The 18,403-nt window shown below is 41.9% G+C and overlaps 1 protein-coding gene across 12 annotated transcripts in view; it reads right to left on the bottom strand.

Moving 5' to 3' along the window:
- Positions 1–18,403, bottom strand: part of LOC140195375 (tensin-3-like) — a 449,612-nt gene that overhangs the window by 110,812 nt on the left and 320,397 nt on the right. For all 12 annotated transcript variants that reach the window (XM_072253585.1, XM_072253576.1, XM_072253577.1 and 9 more), the window contains 2 exons: positions 7,047–7,176; positions 5,728–5,793 (listed from right to left, as the gene is read on the bottom strand). In XM_072253585.1, the coding sequence (XP_072109686.1) occupies positions 5,728–5,793; positions 7,047–7,176 (196 nt within the window). The remainder of the gene's footprint in view (positions 1–5,727; positions 5,794–7,046; positions 7,177–18,403) is intronic.

Here is an 18,403-nt window from a genome sequence, read left to right as displayed (position 1 = left end):
GGGGAGTTGACCGCTGAAGACACCTCAGTGAGAGAGAGCTCGCGGCAACTGGACCCTGGCGGCGTGGAAGATGAAGGCAGCGTGTGTGTGGATGATGCGACGTGGTTTAATGTGCTGCATCTGAGGGGTGGATGTTGCCAGATCCTGAGGAGTGCGGCTGTTGAGCCGAAGATGGCCTTTACTAGTTCCCTAGGATCCTTCCGATCCGAAAAGATGCCCAAGGGCATATCCGGAGCCCCTGCATCCTTCCCGCGGTGCATGAGGAAAACCGTGGGGGAAGTGAAGGTGTGTGGAGTTTTGACGTATGTGGATGACTGCCTAGAGCTTGGATTCGCCTTGGGGGGACTATGAGGCGAGGCGAGTGGCTGAGCCCGGGCGACCGAAGCGAAGTGTCAAATGTAGAGGAGTTTTTGGCCGGAGGAGTTTGGTGCAATGTGAGGAAAATGACCCGACATACCAGTTGAACTTCCTGGTGTTGGGACAGACGGTGGTGGACCGGGGGATGGAAACCCAGGTCATCAATCTGAATGAGACACAGGGAAGAGAGGGGATTTGCACCGCACTGTGGTCATATACTGACGAATTAATCCAGCGAGAAGAAACAATGACCCACCTTCGAAGGGATCAGCAGAAACTCAAGACGTCCATTCAGAACAGATTGGAAGATTTACAAGTTGGGAAAGATCAAGGAAGTGTTCTGACTAAGGTCAACAGAAAACCGAGAGCCCAGGGAGGGGAGTTTGACTACACTCCCGAGGAGGTAAAGAAATGGAGGACAGATCTCGGAAAAGGGAGGCGGACGCTTGAAAGGAACCTGAAGATGACTATCGCGAGTTTAAATGAAGTGGAAAAACTGAAAGTTGACCTGGAAGACGCCCTCAGGAAGAAACAACCAGAGGCTGAACATCCTTTAACTGCTGCTTTTCAGGTCAGGGTGGAAGAAGCTGGTGGGGTAACTGCGTCCCAGATTGAGATGGCCAGGAACCCTGAGTCAGAACTGCTGAGGCTGTGGCGAGAGTTGAAGGAGTCCCCGAAGAAGCTGATGTCTCGACTGCAGGAGGCTGAAGGGGTAGCCCCAGCTAAATGTTTCAGTTTGGAGAAACTCAAACAGCAGCTACCGATCGAAGGAATGAGGAAGGATACGGATTCGAAGGATGATATGCTGCACATGTGGAACATGCTGCCTTTCGCTAACTTCCCCGTGATTGAGGAAGAGACCTTTGGCCCTTCTCCCACTGAGTCAGGTGTATTGGGGAGGGCTAGCTGTGGGCAGTCTGAGTTACGGTAGGATCAGGAAGGAGGAGAGGCGGGGCCCCGGCCACGGGACAGGGGGCTCCGAGCTGTAGTGGTGGCCTGAGTGAGAGGGGAGTTGGCAAGCAGGCCCGAGGTATCCCTAGTAGTGTCTGAGCCTTGTGGGTTTAGGTGAGGGGGTGCGGAGGTCTCAGAGGGTTAAGAAGCTCCCAGATGGGTTGGCCTATTTAGCGCCCGTAGGACGGGAGTAAGGTCCACTGTTTGGGGAGCACTGTCACTGTGTGTATCTGTGTATGTTTGTGTTGTGTGTCTGTAGGACTGGGTGGCGAGTTATTTAGAAGTCATGAGGACATGACTTTATTTGGTGGGGGGAGAGTGTAAGGGGGTTTCGATTTTTATGTTACTGCGGAGGCTAATTAAAATGGCATTTTTGTTATGTTAATCTGGGGAATGCGGCTTTGTTGTGCTTTAATGCTGAGAAAGTTTGCGCTAGCAGTTTATTGTGGTTTAGAGGGTGATAAGAGGGTGCTATTAACCAATTGGGATAGTTGTTATGGTTTTGGTGTATTTGAAGATACTGTATGCGCGGGGTTTTGGGGCAGAAGGCGGGAGAGCGAGACAGAGGATGGACCAGGTGCTGTGAGACCGCTAACGGGGTCGGACCCCGAGCGGGACGTTCGGCGAGGAGACGGAGACGGACTCGTGTGGAGCGTCTGGTCAACCACCGTTGTTGGTCCCAGGCGGCCGGTCGAGGTGGTCTGAGGGGGCCGCAGGGTGAAGAAGAAGGTCCTTGAGCTCCAACGGTTTTTGTGCACGAAGAGATTGAACTTTGATAAGTGTGGTGCCTTTTATTTTCCTTTTATATTTTATTCTCTTTTAATTATATAGTTCCAGTAATATCTATAAACTGTAAATCATTTAATTGCATCTGGTGTAATGTCTGTTATTTGGGCGGGGTGGGGTACCTCACACAGCATCCACACAAACGAATTACCCAGTTTGGTGGGGCCGAGGCTGTTTCCCTAGACGACAGCGAGCCCAGCGACCCTGAGGGTGGCCAGGGGGCTACATATACATGGACACATTTAGGTAGGCTCCTGTTGAACCCAAGCTTCCTAAATCACTGCTCTCTTCTGAGCTCAGTTAACTAACTTACAAGCTGACAAGTTACTCCCCAGGCTGACACTTATTGCAAGCCCAGAATGTGGTCTCAAGCTACCCTCTCCATTTCTCTTCCCCACTGTGCTAACTGCTTGAGGCCTCATGGTCCTGAAAAGGAAATGACAAGTCAGACGTTAAAATTGTGTCTGCCTCCTGTTTTGGCCCTTGAGCTGCAGCTGCAAGTCAAGAATTCAGGATTAACCATGGAAAATCAGAAACTTAAGTTCAATAAATCGGTTAATTTCTGAAGCAGCAGCAGAAAAACCATCTCAAAGCATGTCTTGTTGCAAATACCCCACTGGCTCAGCCGCAATATTCAGAAAATCCTCCAGTATCTATCTGGTATGGAGAATATGTGACTGAAGTCCCTCTTGTACTGTTGACTATAAATGAGCACAGCAAGCCACTCTATTTAAATAATTACTGTGAAGATTAATCACAGGAATAAAAATGCTTTGGGATAAGACCAAGTAGTCTTAGTTGGATCAATTCCCATCAATGCCTGAGTGGAAGAACTGTCCAACAAACTTAGTGATTTACACTTCGTTATGCACGTAAGTGTATCAGCAAACCTCCAGGTAACACATCTCACTGCTCCAGCAACCTGGGTGCAATCCTGGCCTGTGTAAAACTGACTTGCTCTCCTTGTGACTCTGAGTTATCTGTTTTCCTCCGGCATCTTGAAGATGTACAGAAGGTGTACAGGTTAGTTCGTTAATGGGCCACTGTAATTTCCATTTAACGTATAAGCGAGTCGTAGAATCAGGGAGGAGTTGATTAGAGTGTGGGGAAAATAAAATAGAATTAGTGATCGAGAGTCATCGAGCACTACAGCACACAGACATGCCCTTTGGCCCATCTAGTCCATACTGAACTATTATTCTGCCTAGTCCCATCATTTCAGCACCTGGCTCTTAAGTGCTGAAATTGAACCTGCACCCACCACTTGCACTGGCAGCTTGTTCCACATTCACACCACCTTCTGGGTGAAGACGTTCCCCTCATCTTCCACTTAAGCGGCTCACATTTTGCCCTTAGCCTATGACCTCTAGTTCTCATCTCACCCAACCTGTATTTCTTTCAACTCTTGCTTCATTCTCCTATGCTTCAGGGAATCAAGTCCAAACCTGTTCAATCTTTCCTTAGAACTCAGGTCCTTAAGTCCCAGCAACATCCTTGAAAATTTTCTCTGTACTCTTTTAATCTCATTGATATCTTTCCCATAGGTAGTTGACCAGAACTGCACATAATATTGTAAATTAGGCCTCACTGTCTTATATAACTTCAGCATAACATTCCAACTATTGTACTCATTACTTTGATTTATGGAAGCCAATGCACCAAAAACTCTCTTAATATCTTATCTACCTACAAAGCCACTTCCAAGGAAATATGGACTTGTATTCCCAAATCCTTCTGTTCTACTGCCCACCCCAGTACCCGACCATTCACTGTGCAAGTTCTACCCTGGTTGGTCCTTCCAAGATGCACCACTTCACACTTGTCTGCATTAAATTTCATCTGCCATTTTTCAGCCCATATTTCCGGCTGGTCCGGATCACGCTGCACTTCTTCACTCTCTACTGCACCCCCAATCTTGGTGCCATCTGCAAATCTGCTGATCCAGTTTACCACATTATCATCCAGATCGTTGATATAGATGACAAACAACAAAGGACCCAGCACTGATCCCTGCAGCTCTCCACTAATCACAGCCCGCCATCAAAGAAGCAACCATCTACTCCACTCTCCAGCTTTCCCCACAAAGCCGATGTTGAATAGAATTTACTACCTTATCCTGAATGCCAAGTGAATGAACCTTCTTGTCCAACCTCCGATATAGGACCTTGATTAGTGCATCATTAGTCTGGGATTAGTGTAACTGGGTACTTAGTGGGCTGACGTGCCTGATGTATAGAGTCACATAACATGGTAACTGACCCTTCAGCCCAACTTCTCTATGCTGACCAAGTTGTCTACTTGACCTCGTTCTACTTCCCTGTAGTTGGTCAATATCCCTCTAAACCTTTCCTATTTGTATATGACTCTATAAAAACAGACAATTTTGTTGCAGACTTTGTTATCAGCACTGAGTCAAAGCAATTTAAACACATGAAATTTGAGATTACATTTCATTAACCTAGATATGTGCAGTTGGGTAGGAACAACTCTGGGGATCATTGACAAAAGGCCTAAAAAATCTTTTAAGGAAACTGACCACCTCTTTCTGCCCTCCCTGAATTTAAAGATGAAAGATAAGCTTTATTTCTCACATGCAAATCGAGAGATCAAGACATACAGTGAAAAGGGTCGTTTGAATCAATGACCAACAGAGTCTCAGGGTTGTATATAATGACATATATGTACTTTCTTTTGAACTTTGAAAGCGAGTGTGGGAACAGTGCAGTCATAATTTGCCAACCCTTACTAATCCGTATGTCTTTGGAATGTGCGAGGAAATCCGAGCACCCAGAGGAAATGCACGTGGCCATGGGAGAACGTACAAATTCCTTAGCAGGCAATGGCAGGAATTGAATCCTGATCACTGGCACGGAAAAGCGACATGCTGACTGCAATGCTACCATGCCACCCCAGCTACACACTTCAAAGCTTTAAGGAAAGCAAGAACATTCGATAGAGAAAGTACTTGTCCATCAAAAAGAAAGACCAATAACTTCAATAGTATCCAAGTTATTTAATATGTAGGGATGTATTAGACTGATCCAGAATGATATGCAGGTGTTATCCATTTACATGAAGTTGGATTGCTACTTTAATTGTGAGATGGATGTCTGCCATGTCTACATCAATTCAAGCAACGCAAGCATATCAAGCTGAAACAAGGAGATATTATGTCTCACTGAATAATCAACAATTGCCACCTCTTTACAAGACATTCCATGACCTTTCTTTTGATCCATATTTCTGAAAGCACCTTAAAATCATTCATTATTTTGTATCTGACAAGGACAACATTTACTAATCATCCCTGACAGAATGGCTTCCAGCTGGGGAGTCCTAAGTGAGGCCAGCACAGAGAAGGGCAACATTTCCTCTTGATGTACATTAACGAACCAGGTGGGTTTCTACAACAATCTCAGGCTTTAACGATCATCATCGCCAATACAAGGTCTTGTTTTTTCCCAAATTACAAATTATCAACTGAATTTCCATTCCACAGTTTTCATGATGGGATTTGCACTTGGGTATCTAGATTTTTGTGAAACCAGTTATGTCCCCACTGCTCCAGCACCATATTCCAACTACACACAATAATAAAAAAGAGAAAAAAACACAATAAATGATTGCACATACCCTGTATTTTTTCTGGGCTAGCTGAGAACACCAGTTCAATCTTCCCATATTCAGGAAACCTGTCATCTAGAATAAAAGCAACAGAGAAATAATTGACCAGACACTCACATCATTTTCATTCAGACAAAGTGTTCTATTTTAGTCTATTTAACACACATTAATCAAAAACATTTTTTTATGACAGGGTAATAAAAAGACACAAGTGAAAATCTTTAGGATGAGGGTAAGGAGATTTAAGAGAGATCTAAAGGCAATTTTCCATTTTCCAAAGCTGATATTCACAACTCACTGCCAGAGGAGGTGCTGGAATCAGATATACAATTACTAAATTTATTAGGCATTCAGTCAGACACTTAAACTGGCAAGGCAGAAAACAATGCCAGTCCAAATGCAAACAAAGGAAATCCACGTACATGGTCTGTTTCTGTGCTGTGCAACTCTTTTGCTCTGTGGCAAAAAAATCATCTTTTGCATCTTAAGGAGAAAGGCAAATCAGAACTGAACAGAAAAATTAAGTTTGTGAATATGTTAAAGCAATCATATATCAAACAAATTGATCCTGTTATCTGGCCGAGACCCTTCGTCAGGACTAACTCTTCCTTCAGTTCGTCCTGACGAAGGGTCTCGGTCTGAAACATCGACTGCACCTCTTCCTAGAGATGCTGCCTGGCCTGCTGCGTTCACCAGCAACTTTTATATGTGTTGCTTGAATTTCCAGCATCTGCAGAATTCCTGTTATTTGATCCTGTTATCTTGTGGTCTTTAACCAGTAGAATCGCCTATTTTAGAATACATCAAGTAATGCTGCAGATTTTCTTTAATGTGAGTGTGTTTTTTTTTTTAAAGACCTTCTTTGGGATTAGTGTTCTTCCCCCAATGGTTTGCACTGAGAATGACCCTTTAAAATATTGCATTGAGAAAAATAAGTACCTTTAAACTTAAATATCAAAAGTCTTATGGACATATGTACAAAATATATGATTTTTCCCATCATCTCAAGATTCCTACAAAACATACCAACCAGAATTGTGCTATGAAGGTAAGGAAGCAAAACAAAATTGTCAACTCTTGATTATTTAACAGAATTACAATCATCCATAAATAGAAGGCAAAATCATGAGTCTTGCAAGTGAACTGCGAATACTGGGATTAGAGTAAGTAACACTGGCTATTTGCAAGAATAATTAAGGTGACAGCCTTCAGTCCTCCTCTCTGGGAAAGTATTTAGAGAAAGGAAAAGCCTTAAGTTCAACACTGATTGGCCACATCTGTATTCCATTCAGTTATGACTAGTAATGGTAGATAGTCTATCAGCTCACCTTTGTTGGCATTATCAAGGTCTTCTTTCCCAAACACAAATCCAAAGCCCTGAATAGAGCCGATGTGAAACTGAAGCCGGAATATGACATCTCTCGTTGCTGAACGGTACTTCTTGTGGTAGCATTTCACCTGTAATCAATTAATTTAGTAGAAATGAATAAGTAATATTACTGTAAAGTGAATTTTAAACGCAAATATAATGCTCACATTTCAATAGGAGTTACAACAACATGAACTACTGTTGGGTGTGTTGGATCCTGGTGATTTTGCAATCCAATGGTTGTTTGGAAGTCAAGAATGAGGCGTAATTCTTGCAATTTTAGCAGAATCCAGTAATAAGAGGCAGCTTGTGAAACAGTCAGGTTTATGTATCCTGACATAAGCTGCAAAAAAAAACTAAGCATCCAGAAAAATACATTACTGGAAAATTCACCGAACCATTACACGTATACAATATGCCTAGGTGATCATATAAAAATACAAATAGAGGAAAAGTTGAACTACGTGAAAATTAACCATTTTACACTCTTATTCAACAGCTGCACTGATTCCACGTGTGGAAAAACTTCTCCCACAGACGCAGACTTCCTCTTGCACTACCCTTCTGCACAGTTACCACGCCCAGCTACATCTTTAAATCTAGATTGTTGCAATTTTCATCTTCAGAGTTTCAGTCAATTCCAGCCTGTAGATATTCACATGGTTCAATTTTATTTTATAACATTTTCATCTATCTTATGACAATCTACTCCCTAAAAACACTTCCTCCCCAAAAACTTTACCCATTTATTTCCCCCAAGGATATACAATTGCTCCACACTTCCCTTAAGATTATTTGAGGGCACACTGCTTTGTCATTAAACACAGTTCCCCTCAACCAGTACACACATTTGTCCGACTACACTCATTCACACATTGGAACTTCCTTCAGCTCCACTGAAAGATATAGCTGCAGAAGTATGTATAGGTCCATACTATGCCCGTCTCTTTGTGGGTGCCCTTGTTTCACTCCTAAGGTGGATTGCTCCTTCATCTCACTTTCAAACACTTTGATAAATCTATTGGTGCTGCTTCTTACCTGTATACTTGTTTTTTCCTTGCATATATTTGTAAATATATAAGTTGCTCAAAAACCTGTTTCTAATTTTGCTGCCAATTTGTGACATGCTCTCAGTTTCACATGGTCCATCTCTGAATATTCCATTCCCTTTCAGGAAAGAAACGTCCATTGCAAATGCATGGATTCTCACGGCCATTCCACCTTGACTACGCTTGAGATTCCATACTATTTTCTGCAAACTCAATTCAATTGTCCTAATTCCTCCATTACTATGGAATCTACTCTAATGAAGGAACTTTCTACACTGGCGTCACTTGGATCTCTCCAATATTTCTTTAACCTTGGCTTTCACTCTGCCATTGTTACTAACTTCATCTCATCAACTTTGTGCTCCGCTGTTCTCATCCTCTCCTCATAGAGCGCATAAGAGCATAAAACACAGGAGCAGAATTAGGCCATTTGCCTTCGAGACTGTTCCATCATTCCATCATGACTGATTTATTAGCCATCTTGACCCCATTCTCCTGCCTGCTCCCCAGAACCTTTGATGCCCTGACTAACCAAGAACCTATCAATATCTGCTTTAAATGTACTCAAGAGTTAGCCCCCACAGTTGTCTGTGGCAATAAATTTTACAGCACCCCCTGTCTAAAGAAATTTCCTCTCATCTCTGCTCAAAATGGACATCCCTCTATTCTGAGGCTATGCCTAGACGCACCCACTAAAGGAAACATCCTCTCCACATCCACTCTATCGAGGTTTTTCAACATTTGATAGGTTTCAATTAGATCCTTCCAAACTCCAGCTGGTACAGGCCCAGAACCATCAAACACTCCTCATACATTAACCCTTTCATTCCCAGAATCATTCTCATGACCCCCAAAACTGACCCCAATACTCCAAGTGTGGTTTGAACAATGCCTTATAAAGCCTCAGCATTGCATTTTTGCTTTTATATTTTAGTCCTCTCAAACTGAATGCTAACATTGCACAAGGATTCCCAAATCCCTTTGCATTTCTGATTTTTGAAATTGTCTCCTTGTTTGGACAATAAACTACACCTTTATTCCTTCTACCAAAGTGCATACCCACTCTAGAGTCCATTTGCCACTTCTTTCCCATTCTCTCAATCTTCGTAAGTGCACACTAATCTCCTAATCTTCCCAATACACACTCACTGCTTCTTCAGCAAAACCTGCCCCTCCCATATCTTTGTATTGCTCACAAACTTCTCCACCATCCAAATTACTGACATGTAACGTGAAGGGAAGTGGTCCCAGTACTGACTCCTGTGAAAAATCATTAGTGAAAGGCAGCCAACTAGAAAAGGCCCCATTTATTCCTGCCAGTCTGCCAATCCCTGATCTGTGCTAATATCTTTCTACCATGGACTCTCATCTTGTTAAGCAGCCTCATGTGTGGCACTTTATCAAAGCCCTTCTGTAATCCAAGTAAATTACATCAACTCACTCTTTGTCTATCCTGCTTGTTATTTCCTCAAAGAATTCCAACAGATTTGTCAGGCAAGATTACCCTTAAGGAAAACATATTGACTTTAGCCTATTTTATCATGTGCCTCAAAGTAGCCCAAAAGCTCATGCTTAATAAAGGACTCCTACCTCTTCCCAAACACTGCAGTCATGCTAAGTGGCTTATAATACCCTTTCTTCTGCCTTCCTCCCTTCTTAAAGAGGAGTGATACTTACAATTTTCCAGTCCTCAGGAACCATTCCAGAATCTAGTGATACTTGAAAATCATTACCAATGATCTCCATGATCTCTTCAGCTATCTCTTTCAGAACCTTAAACTGTAGTCTGAAGTACTGTTCATGGGCTCATTGCTCTTTCAGAAATCAGACTGCGGTGGGTGAGAAGCTGTTCCTGAAACAGTTTGCCTTCAGGGTCCTGTGCCTCCTTCTTGGTAGGAATAAGAAGAGGGTGATGGGTTTCCCTAATGATGGATGACACATTCCTGAGGCATCACCTTTTGAAGCTTCCCACAAGGGAACTGGCTGAGTTTACAATTTTCTACAGTGTTTTCCGATCCTATGAAGTGATATCTCCATAACAGATGGTGATGCTACCTATTAGAATGCTCTGCATGGTGCACCTGTAGAAATTTGCGAGAGTCTTTGGTGACTTAACAAGTCTCCTCAAACTCCTGATGAAATATAGCTACTATCATGCCTTCTTTGTAATTGCATCAATATGTTGTACGATCTTCAGCGATGTTGACACCCAGGAACTTGAAACTGCTCACCCTTTCCACTGCTGGTCCTTCAGTGAGGATCGGTGTGTGTTCCCTCAACTTCCGCTTCCTGAAGTCCACAATCAATTCCTTGGTCTTGCTGACGTTCAGGTTGGTTGTTGTGACGCTACTCAACCAGCTGATCTTTATCGCTCCTCTACTCCTCCTCATCACCATCTGAAATTCTGCCAATGGCAGCTGACATTCGAGCTGTGCCTAGTCACAGTAGGCTAAGCACACACCCTTGAGGTGTGGCAGTGTATATTGTCCACAAGGTGGAGATTTTATTTCTGATCCACACTAACTAATGGTCTCCCTGTGAGGATGTCAAGGATACAGTTGCAGATGGAGGTACGGGGCCCAGGTTTTGGAGTTTGTTGATTAATAGTGATGGTATGATTGTGTTGACCATTGAGCTGTAGTTAATAAACAGCAGCCTGACATAATTTTGCTACTGTCTAGGTGATCCAAGGCTGTAGACCTGTAGTGACAATAGGCTAATTGCAAAGGGTCCATGTCCTTGCTTAGACAGGAGTTGATTCTGGCCATGACCAACCTCTCAAAGCACTTCATCACAGTAGACGTGAGTGCCATTGGGTGAATGTCATTGAAACAGTTCATGCTGCTCTTTTTGGTATGATTGTCACCCTTTGAAACAGGTGGGAACCTTCAACTACAGCAGTGACAGATTAAAGATGTCCTTGAACACTCCCACTATTCCATTAGCACAGATTTTCAATGCCCTACCACGTACACAATCAAGTCCTGAAGCCTCGTGAGGATTCACCTTTGAAGGATGTTTTGATGTTGGCCTCTGAGACAGAGATCAGGGTCACCAGATGTTGCAGGGATTCGCACAGGTGTAGTTTTATTCCCCCCTTCAAAGCATGCATAAAAGACATTGAGTTAATCTGTGAAAGAAGCATCACAGCCATTCAGGGTGCTAGGTTTCGTCTTGTAGGAAGTAACGGCTTGCAAACTCTGCTGAGCTAACCTCATCTGTTTCTGTCTCTAACTTCAATTGGAATTGTTTTTTCTCCCTTAAATAGCCTTCTTAGGTCATACTGGTCTTCTTGTATAGTTCCGGGTCACCGACCTTGAATGCCATAGATCTAGCCCTCAGCAGTCTACAAATCTCCTGGTTCACCTACAACTTTTGGTTTTGGCATGTTCGGTATGTTCTCGAAAGCACACGCTCATCTACACAGGTCTGATGAAGTCGGTGACAACTGTGGCATATTCATTCAGATTCGAAGTTGTGTCTCTGAATATTGTCCAGTCCATTGATTCAAAGGAGTCCCGTAAGCAGTCCTCTGCCTCCCTCGACCATACCTTACTGGTTTATTGTTGCTGCAGTCGTTAGTCTTTGTATGCCAGGAGTAGAGGTACAGCCAGGTGATCACACTTTACAAAGTGTGGGCATGGCAAGAGTTCCTGATGTTGGCATAACACTGGTCAAGTATGTTGGCTCCTGTAGTTCCACAGATGATATATTGGTGGTAGTTGTTCAGAGACTTCTTCAAACTGACCTGGTTGAAATCCCCCACAATGATAAGAAAGGCATCTGGGTGAGCTGTTTCACGACTGCTGATTATGGTGCTCAGCCCCTCCAGAGCCTGCCTGACATTGGTCTGAAGTGGAATGTACACTGCTACCAGACTGATTGTGGAAAATTCCCTCAGCAGATAAAATGGACACACTTGACCACTAGATGTTTAAGGTTGAGTATGCAGGACTGAGACAGAACCACCATGTCTGTGTACCATGATGAGTTAATCATAAAGCATACTCCACCTCCTCTACCTTTAAAAGACTACAATCTCAAACAAGAGAAAATCTGCAGATGCTGGAAATCCAAGCAACACACACAAAATGCTGGAGGAACTCAGCAGGTCAGGCTTCATCTATGGAAAAAAGTATAGTCAATGTTTCAGGCTGAAACCCTTCAGCAAGACTGGAGAAAGAAAAGTGAGGAGTAGATTTGAAAGGTGGAGGGAGGGGAGAGAGAAGTGCCAGGCCTACAATCTCCTGTCTTTGCAGAGTATGGTGAAACCAGTGGTCTGCAGCACTGCATCCAAAATGGCAAGTGTGAACCATGTTTCCATAAAGCAAAGTACACAGCAGTCCCTGTTGTTCCTCTGGTACTGCAATCTTGCTCTGCTTTATTTTCCACTATACATTCACCAGCAGAATAGTTGGGAGTGAGGGTCTAAAGCCTCTCCACTTCAATCATACTCACTACTCTACATGTAAAGAAGTTACTGTACCTCTTAGCTCTCAATTGTTTTTTTCCCTCTTATACTGTATCTGTGCCTCCTAGTTTATAAACCTCATGATTTTATACACCTTTGAAGACACCCCTCATTCTCCTATGCTCCAAGGAACAAAATCCAGCATGGCCAAACCCCACCTACAATTCAGGCCCTCTAATCTAGGCAGTACCTTGTAAATTTCATCTCTACCCTCTTCAGCTTGACTATGTCTCTCCTATGACAGGGCAACTAAAACAGTACACAGTGCTTCAAGTGCCATCTCTCCAGGAGTTAGGAAGATCAGCTGGTTGAGTGGTAATGTAGCAACAACCTCAAACTCAACAAGACCAAGGAAATGATTGTGCACTTCAGGAAAGGGAAGCCAGGGGAAAAAAAAATCATCAGTCTTCATTTAGGGGACAGCAGTAGAATGGATGAGCAGCTTCAAATAGGAGAATCTATGCCAGGCTCAATACATTGATGAAGTCACAAAGAAGGCACTCCAAAAAACGCTATTTCATTAGGAGTTTAGTGAGCCATTGACCCTTATCAATTGCTAAAGATGGATGATGGAGGGCATTCCGAGTAGTTGCATCACAGGCTGGCACAGTGGCTCCAATAGAGGATCGCAAGAGGCTGCAACATAGGTTCAGCAAACCCCGTCACAGGTACAACCATCCCCACCTTCACAGACATCTTTAAGAAGGGGTGTGTACAGAAGGTTGCATTCATCGCAAGGTGTACTCACCAATGCGACATGCCCTCTTCTTGTTACTATCAGCAGGGAGAAGAAACAGCTTTTTCCCCTCCACCATCAGAGTTCTCAACACTAACTCAGCATTTATTTTTTATTACTTCTTTGCATGTACTGCTGCCACAAAACAACAGATCTCACATTACATGAATCAATGACAATAACAATAACATTCTGAATTATCTCTTCCCTTATCATCCCCGAGACCAAGTCTTTCCAACTGACAAATTAACTCAGTTGCATTGCTTTTAATTTGACCTACCGCCCTCCATGCTCATGCACTGGAGCTACCAAATGCAGATTTGATGACTGCATTGCAGGTACATTACAGTACAGTACCATGGACGTAACAGCACACAAGTATAGTAGTTACAATGGCAGCAATCAGGGTTCAATTCCAGCCGCTGTTTGTACGTTCTCCCTGCGGCCGCATGATTTTCATCCTGCTGCTCTGGTTTCCTCCCACATTCCAAGAATCACAAGTTGTGTGCATGCTACGTTGGTGCCGGATGCATGGCGTCACTTCGGGCTGCCTCCAGCACATTCTCGGACATTGCTAGTCATTGCGCAAATGACATATTTCACTGTATGTTTCTATGTACGTGACAAATAGAGCTATTTAATTTGTAGTGATATACTAGCTACAGTACTTCAATACACTTATTACACTATCATCCCACTGCCTTTTGGTGAGCTACTGCATTGTTTTAATGAAGTCCAATGTAGAGGCGAGAAACAGCACCTTGTATACGTGTAAGTTACAGCCCTCAGGGTTCAATCTTGAATTCAACTATATCAACTAGTTCTCTTTCTGTGTGTATCAGATTTGTGCAGTTCTGCTGTGAGGTTATCATTCTATAACATTAAGTCAGACAACAGAAAATATCGAGGCACTTCCAGCATTCTCCTTTGTGTTTTGGATTCTACAAAAGCTCTAACCTACATTTCACAACATTAACATTCACTTGTTTTCCTTCTACCTTTCATCATTAGTCTATCAAGTAGATTAACAATCATTTTGTCCTCCTTTACACTCCTGTACTGAAGAATGATGATAAACCATCTTGAGATAACCCTATAAACTCTGGCTTCTCCCCGTCAGATTTTCCCTTGTCATACGCATCCACATCTCACACCTACCCTTGCTACGACTTCAAACTGATTTGTTTTCTCAACTGAAAAAGAAAGTACCAAAGCTGAAAATCTGAAATGTTAACTCTTTTTCAATATGAAACATTAACTCTATATCAGTCCACAGAGGAATGCTTAGATAGATAAAGCTCTCCTCCCTTCATAAATTCTGCTGATACTTTAGGCAAGTAAGTGTAATTTAGTCATACCTGCTGCTTTTTGAAAAAATGAAGCACTGTCTCTTCTCAGTAACCCCACATTTTAACTTTTAATTTTAAAGCTTCAAATATTAGACAGGAGAAATGGAAGGAACTTTTCCTTGAAGTGATTGATGGTGACACATTCCTGATGGCGTATTTTTACATAAGGAAGAAATCTAGCCTGAGGCATTAGGTTGGACAAGTACAGGTCCAAAATGACTCACAGATTACAACTAAACTGTTTAATTACACCAGCATCAACTAATCAGTGAGAATTATAAAGAAAGGAATGAAACAATTAAAGTATACTTCATCATATGCTAAACACATCCTTTCTTCTACAGATCACCATTTATTACCTGAAAAGAAACTATTATCTGATTTGACCAATATACTGACTATTTTAATATAGTCAAATAGATTAAGTAATAAGACCATTACAAGTTTCATCTGTTGCCAAGGCAGACACTAACATGTTTTTAAAAAAATCAGATCATGATTTTTATAAGTGCTTCAGATAAAAAATTATCCTGAATCATGTAGTAAAATCTTAAATCACTTCTGCAATCAAATCCTAAAATAGTTGACTCATTAACCTTACTCTACACTGATGATTCTCCAGTATGAGGTTATGGACAGCAACAGAGCCTTCTTAGTGCCTAAAGCAACAGATTCACTGGCTTTGTTGTAAGTTACTGGCGTCACCTGACACATTCAATAAGTCAGTAATTGTAACACTGCAAGCAACTCAGACTCCAGGTTGTCTATCCTGGCTTTTCCATTATCTCCATGCTCTAGTCAAACTCTCGCAACTCATCTCAGTGGTTCTGCAAATATTATGTCTGTTCAGGCAACAAAAATAAATCATGTTGCCTCTAAAATAAATGATAAAATCATCTGTAGAGATTGCAGAAAAGACTTGTATAGCTTCAATGAAACCACAATTTCAGAATATCTCATCTTAATTGGAAACACAGGGAAATGTGGACATTTCCTCCAAAGACCAGAGTTCTGTTCAATAACTTCACGTAAACAGAAACACAAACTAAACCTTACATTATCCTATTTATACATAAAGAGCAGTGGAGATGCAATAGGATCTGCTGTAGTTGAATATTTTAAACATTATTCTAAATGGACCACTGTACACCATGAAGCTCTGCATAATTAATTACAATATAACATGAAACAATAACAAGTTAAATTATATATTAAGTAGTTTCTTGCATACGTACAAAATAAAGAACAGACAACATTTGTTACTAATACATTTTACTTTTAAAGAATCCCTAGGAAGAAACTCCAAATTCTGCCAAAATTTATCAAAATGATTATTTTTTGTGTATTATTAATTTTTGCAGGTGGTCTATTTGATATCATTTATGCATCCATTAAGATGATAACATACAGGAGCAGAATTAGGCCATTTGACCCATCAAGTCCTCTCCACCATTTCATCATTGCTGATCCAATTTTCCTCTCAACTCCAATCTCCTGCCTTCTCCCCATATCCCTTCATGCCCTGACCAATCAAGAATCTATCAACCTCTGACTTAAATATACATAAAGACTTCGCCTCAATAGCTGCCTGCAGCAAAGAATTCCAGACTCATCACCCACTGGCTAAAGAAATTCTTCCTCATCTCTGTTCTGAAAGGACACCGCTCTATCCTGAGGCTGTATCTTCTGGTTTTAGATACACCAACCATAGGAAAGATCCTTTCTGAATCCATTCTTACAAGGCCTTTCACCATTCAATAGCTTTCAATGAGGTCACCCTCATTCTTCTGAATTCCAGTGAATACAGCCCCAGAACCATCAAGCACTCTTCATATGACAAGGCATTCAATCCCGGAATCATTTTCCTTTGAACTCTCTCCAGTTTCAGCACATCCTTTCTAAGATAAGGGGCCCAAAACTGCCCACAATACTCCAAATGAGACAGTACTAGTGCTTTATAAATTCTCAACATTACATCTTTGCTTTTATATTGGAGTCCTCTTGAAATGAATGCTAACGTTGCATTTGCCTTCCTCACCACAGTCACAATCTGCAAATTAACCTTTATGGAAGCCTGCGCAAGGGCTCCAAGTCTTTTTGTGCCTCAGTTCTGTGTATTTCTTCGTCATTTAGAAAACAGTCAACCTTTTCATTTCATCTACCTAAGTACACGACCATACACTTCCCGACACTGTATTCCATCTGCCATTTCTTTGCCCATTCTCCTAATCTGTCTAAGACCTTCTGTAGCCTCTCTACTTCCTCAAAACTACCTGCCAGTCCACCTATCTTTATATTGTCTACAAACTTTGCAACAAAGCCATCAATTCCATCATCCAAAACTTTGACATATAATGGAAAAAGAATCAGTCCCAAAACAGATTCCTGTGGAACATCACTGGATACTGGCAGCCAGCAAGAAGAGGTTCCCTTTACTTCCATTCTTTGCCTCCTGCCAAGTTGCTACTGCTTTATCCATGCTAGAATCTTTGTTGTAATATCATGGGCTTGTAGCTTATTAAGCAGCCTCAAGTGTGGCATCTTGTCAAAAGCCTTTTGAAAATCCAAGTGCACAACATCAACCAATTCAACCAATTCTCCTTTGTCTATCCTGCTTGTTATTTCTTTAAAGAATTCTAACAGATTTGTCAGGCAAGATTTTCCCTTGAGGAAACTTTGCTGACTACAGCCTATTTTATCATGTGCCTCCAAGTACCCTGAGACTTCATCGTTAATAATTCACTCCAACATCTTCCCAACCACTGAGGTCAGATGAACTGGCCTACAATTTCCTTTCTTCTGCCTCTCTCCCTTCTTCAAGAGTGGAGTGACATTTTCAATTTTCCAGTCTTTTGGAACCATTTCAGAATCTAGTGATTCTTCAAAGATCATTACTAATGCATCCATAATCTCTTTGGCCACCTCCTTCAGAACCCTGGGGTGTACACCATCTGGTCCAGGTGACTGATCAACCATCAGACCATTCAGTTTCCCAAGATCCTTCTCTGTAGTTAATGATAACTTCACACATTTCATGACCACTGGCACCTGGATCTTCCACCATACTGCTACTGTCTTCAATAGTGAAGACTGATACAAAATACTTATTCAGTTTGTCCTCCATTTCGTTGTCCCGCAGTATTACCTCTCCAGCATCATTTTCCAGTGGTCCAATATTCACCCACACCTCTTTTTTACACTTTATGTATCTGAAGAACCTTTTGGTATCCTCTTCAGTATTATTGGTTAGCCTACTTTCATATTCCATCTTTACCTTCTTAATGATCTTTTTACTTTCTTTCTGTTGGTTTTTAAAAGCTTCCCAATCCTACAACTTCCTACTAATTTTTGCTCTATTACATGTTCTCTCTTTGGCTATTACGTTGGCTTTGCCTTCTCTTGTGTCATCTTTCCTTTAGAATACTTCTCCCTCTTTGAGATGTATATATCCTATGCCGTCAAAATTGCTTCCAGAAATTCCAGCCATTGCTGCTCTGTGATCATCCCTGGCAGTGTTCTTTTTCCAATCAATTCTCACCAGCTCCTCTTTCATGCCTCTGTAATTCCCTTTACTCCACACAATACTGATACATCTGAGTTTAGCTTCACCTTCTCAAATTTCAGGGTGAATTCAATCAGATTATGAACACTTGACCCTTTGGATTCTATTACCTTAAAAAAAAAAGCTCTCTAATCTATTCTAGTTCATTG

Source organism: Mobula birostris, chromosome 3 (genome assembly GCF_030028105.1).
Source record: "Mobula birostris isolate sMobBir1 chromosome 3, sMobBir1.hap1, whole genome shotgun sequence".
Taxonomy (NCBI): Eukaryota; Metazoa; Chordata; class Chondrichthyes; order Myliobatiformes; family Myliobatidae; genus Mobula; species Mobula birostris.
Note: the sequence above shows the minus strand (reverse complement) of the source record. Positions and strands in the feature narration are given on the sequence as shown.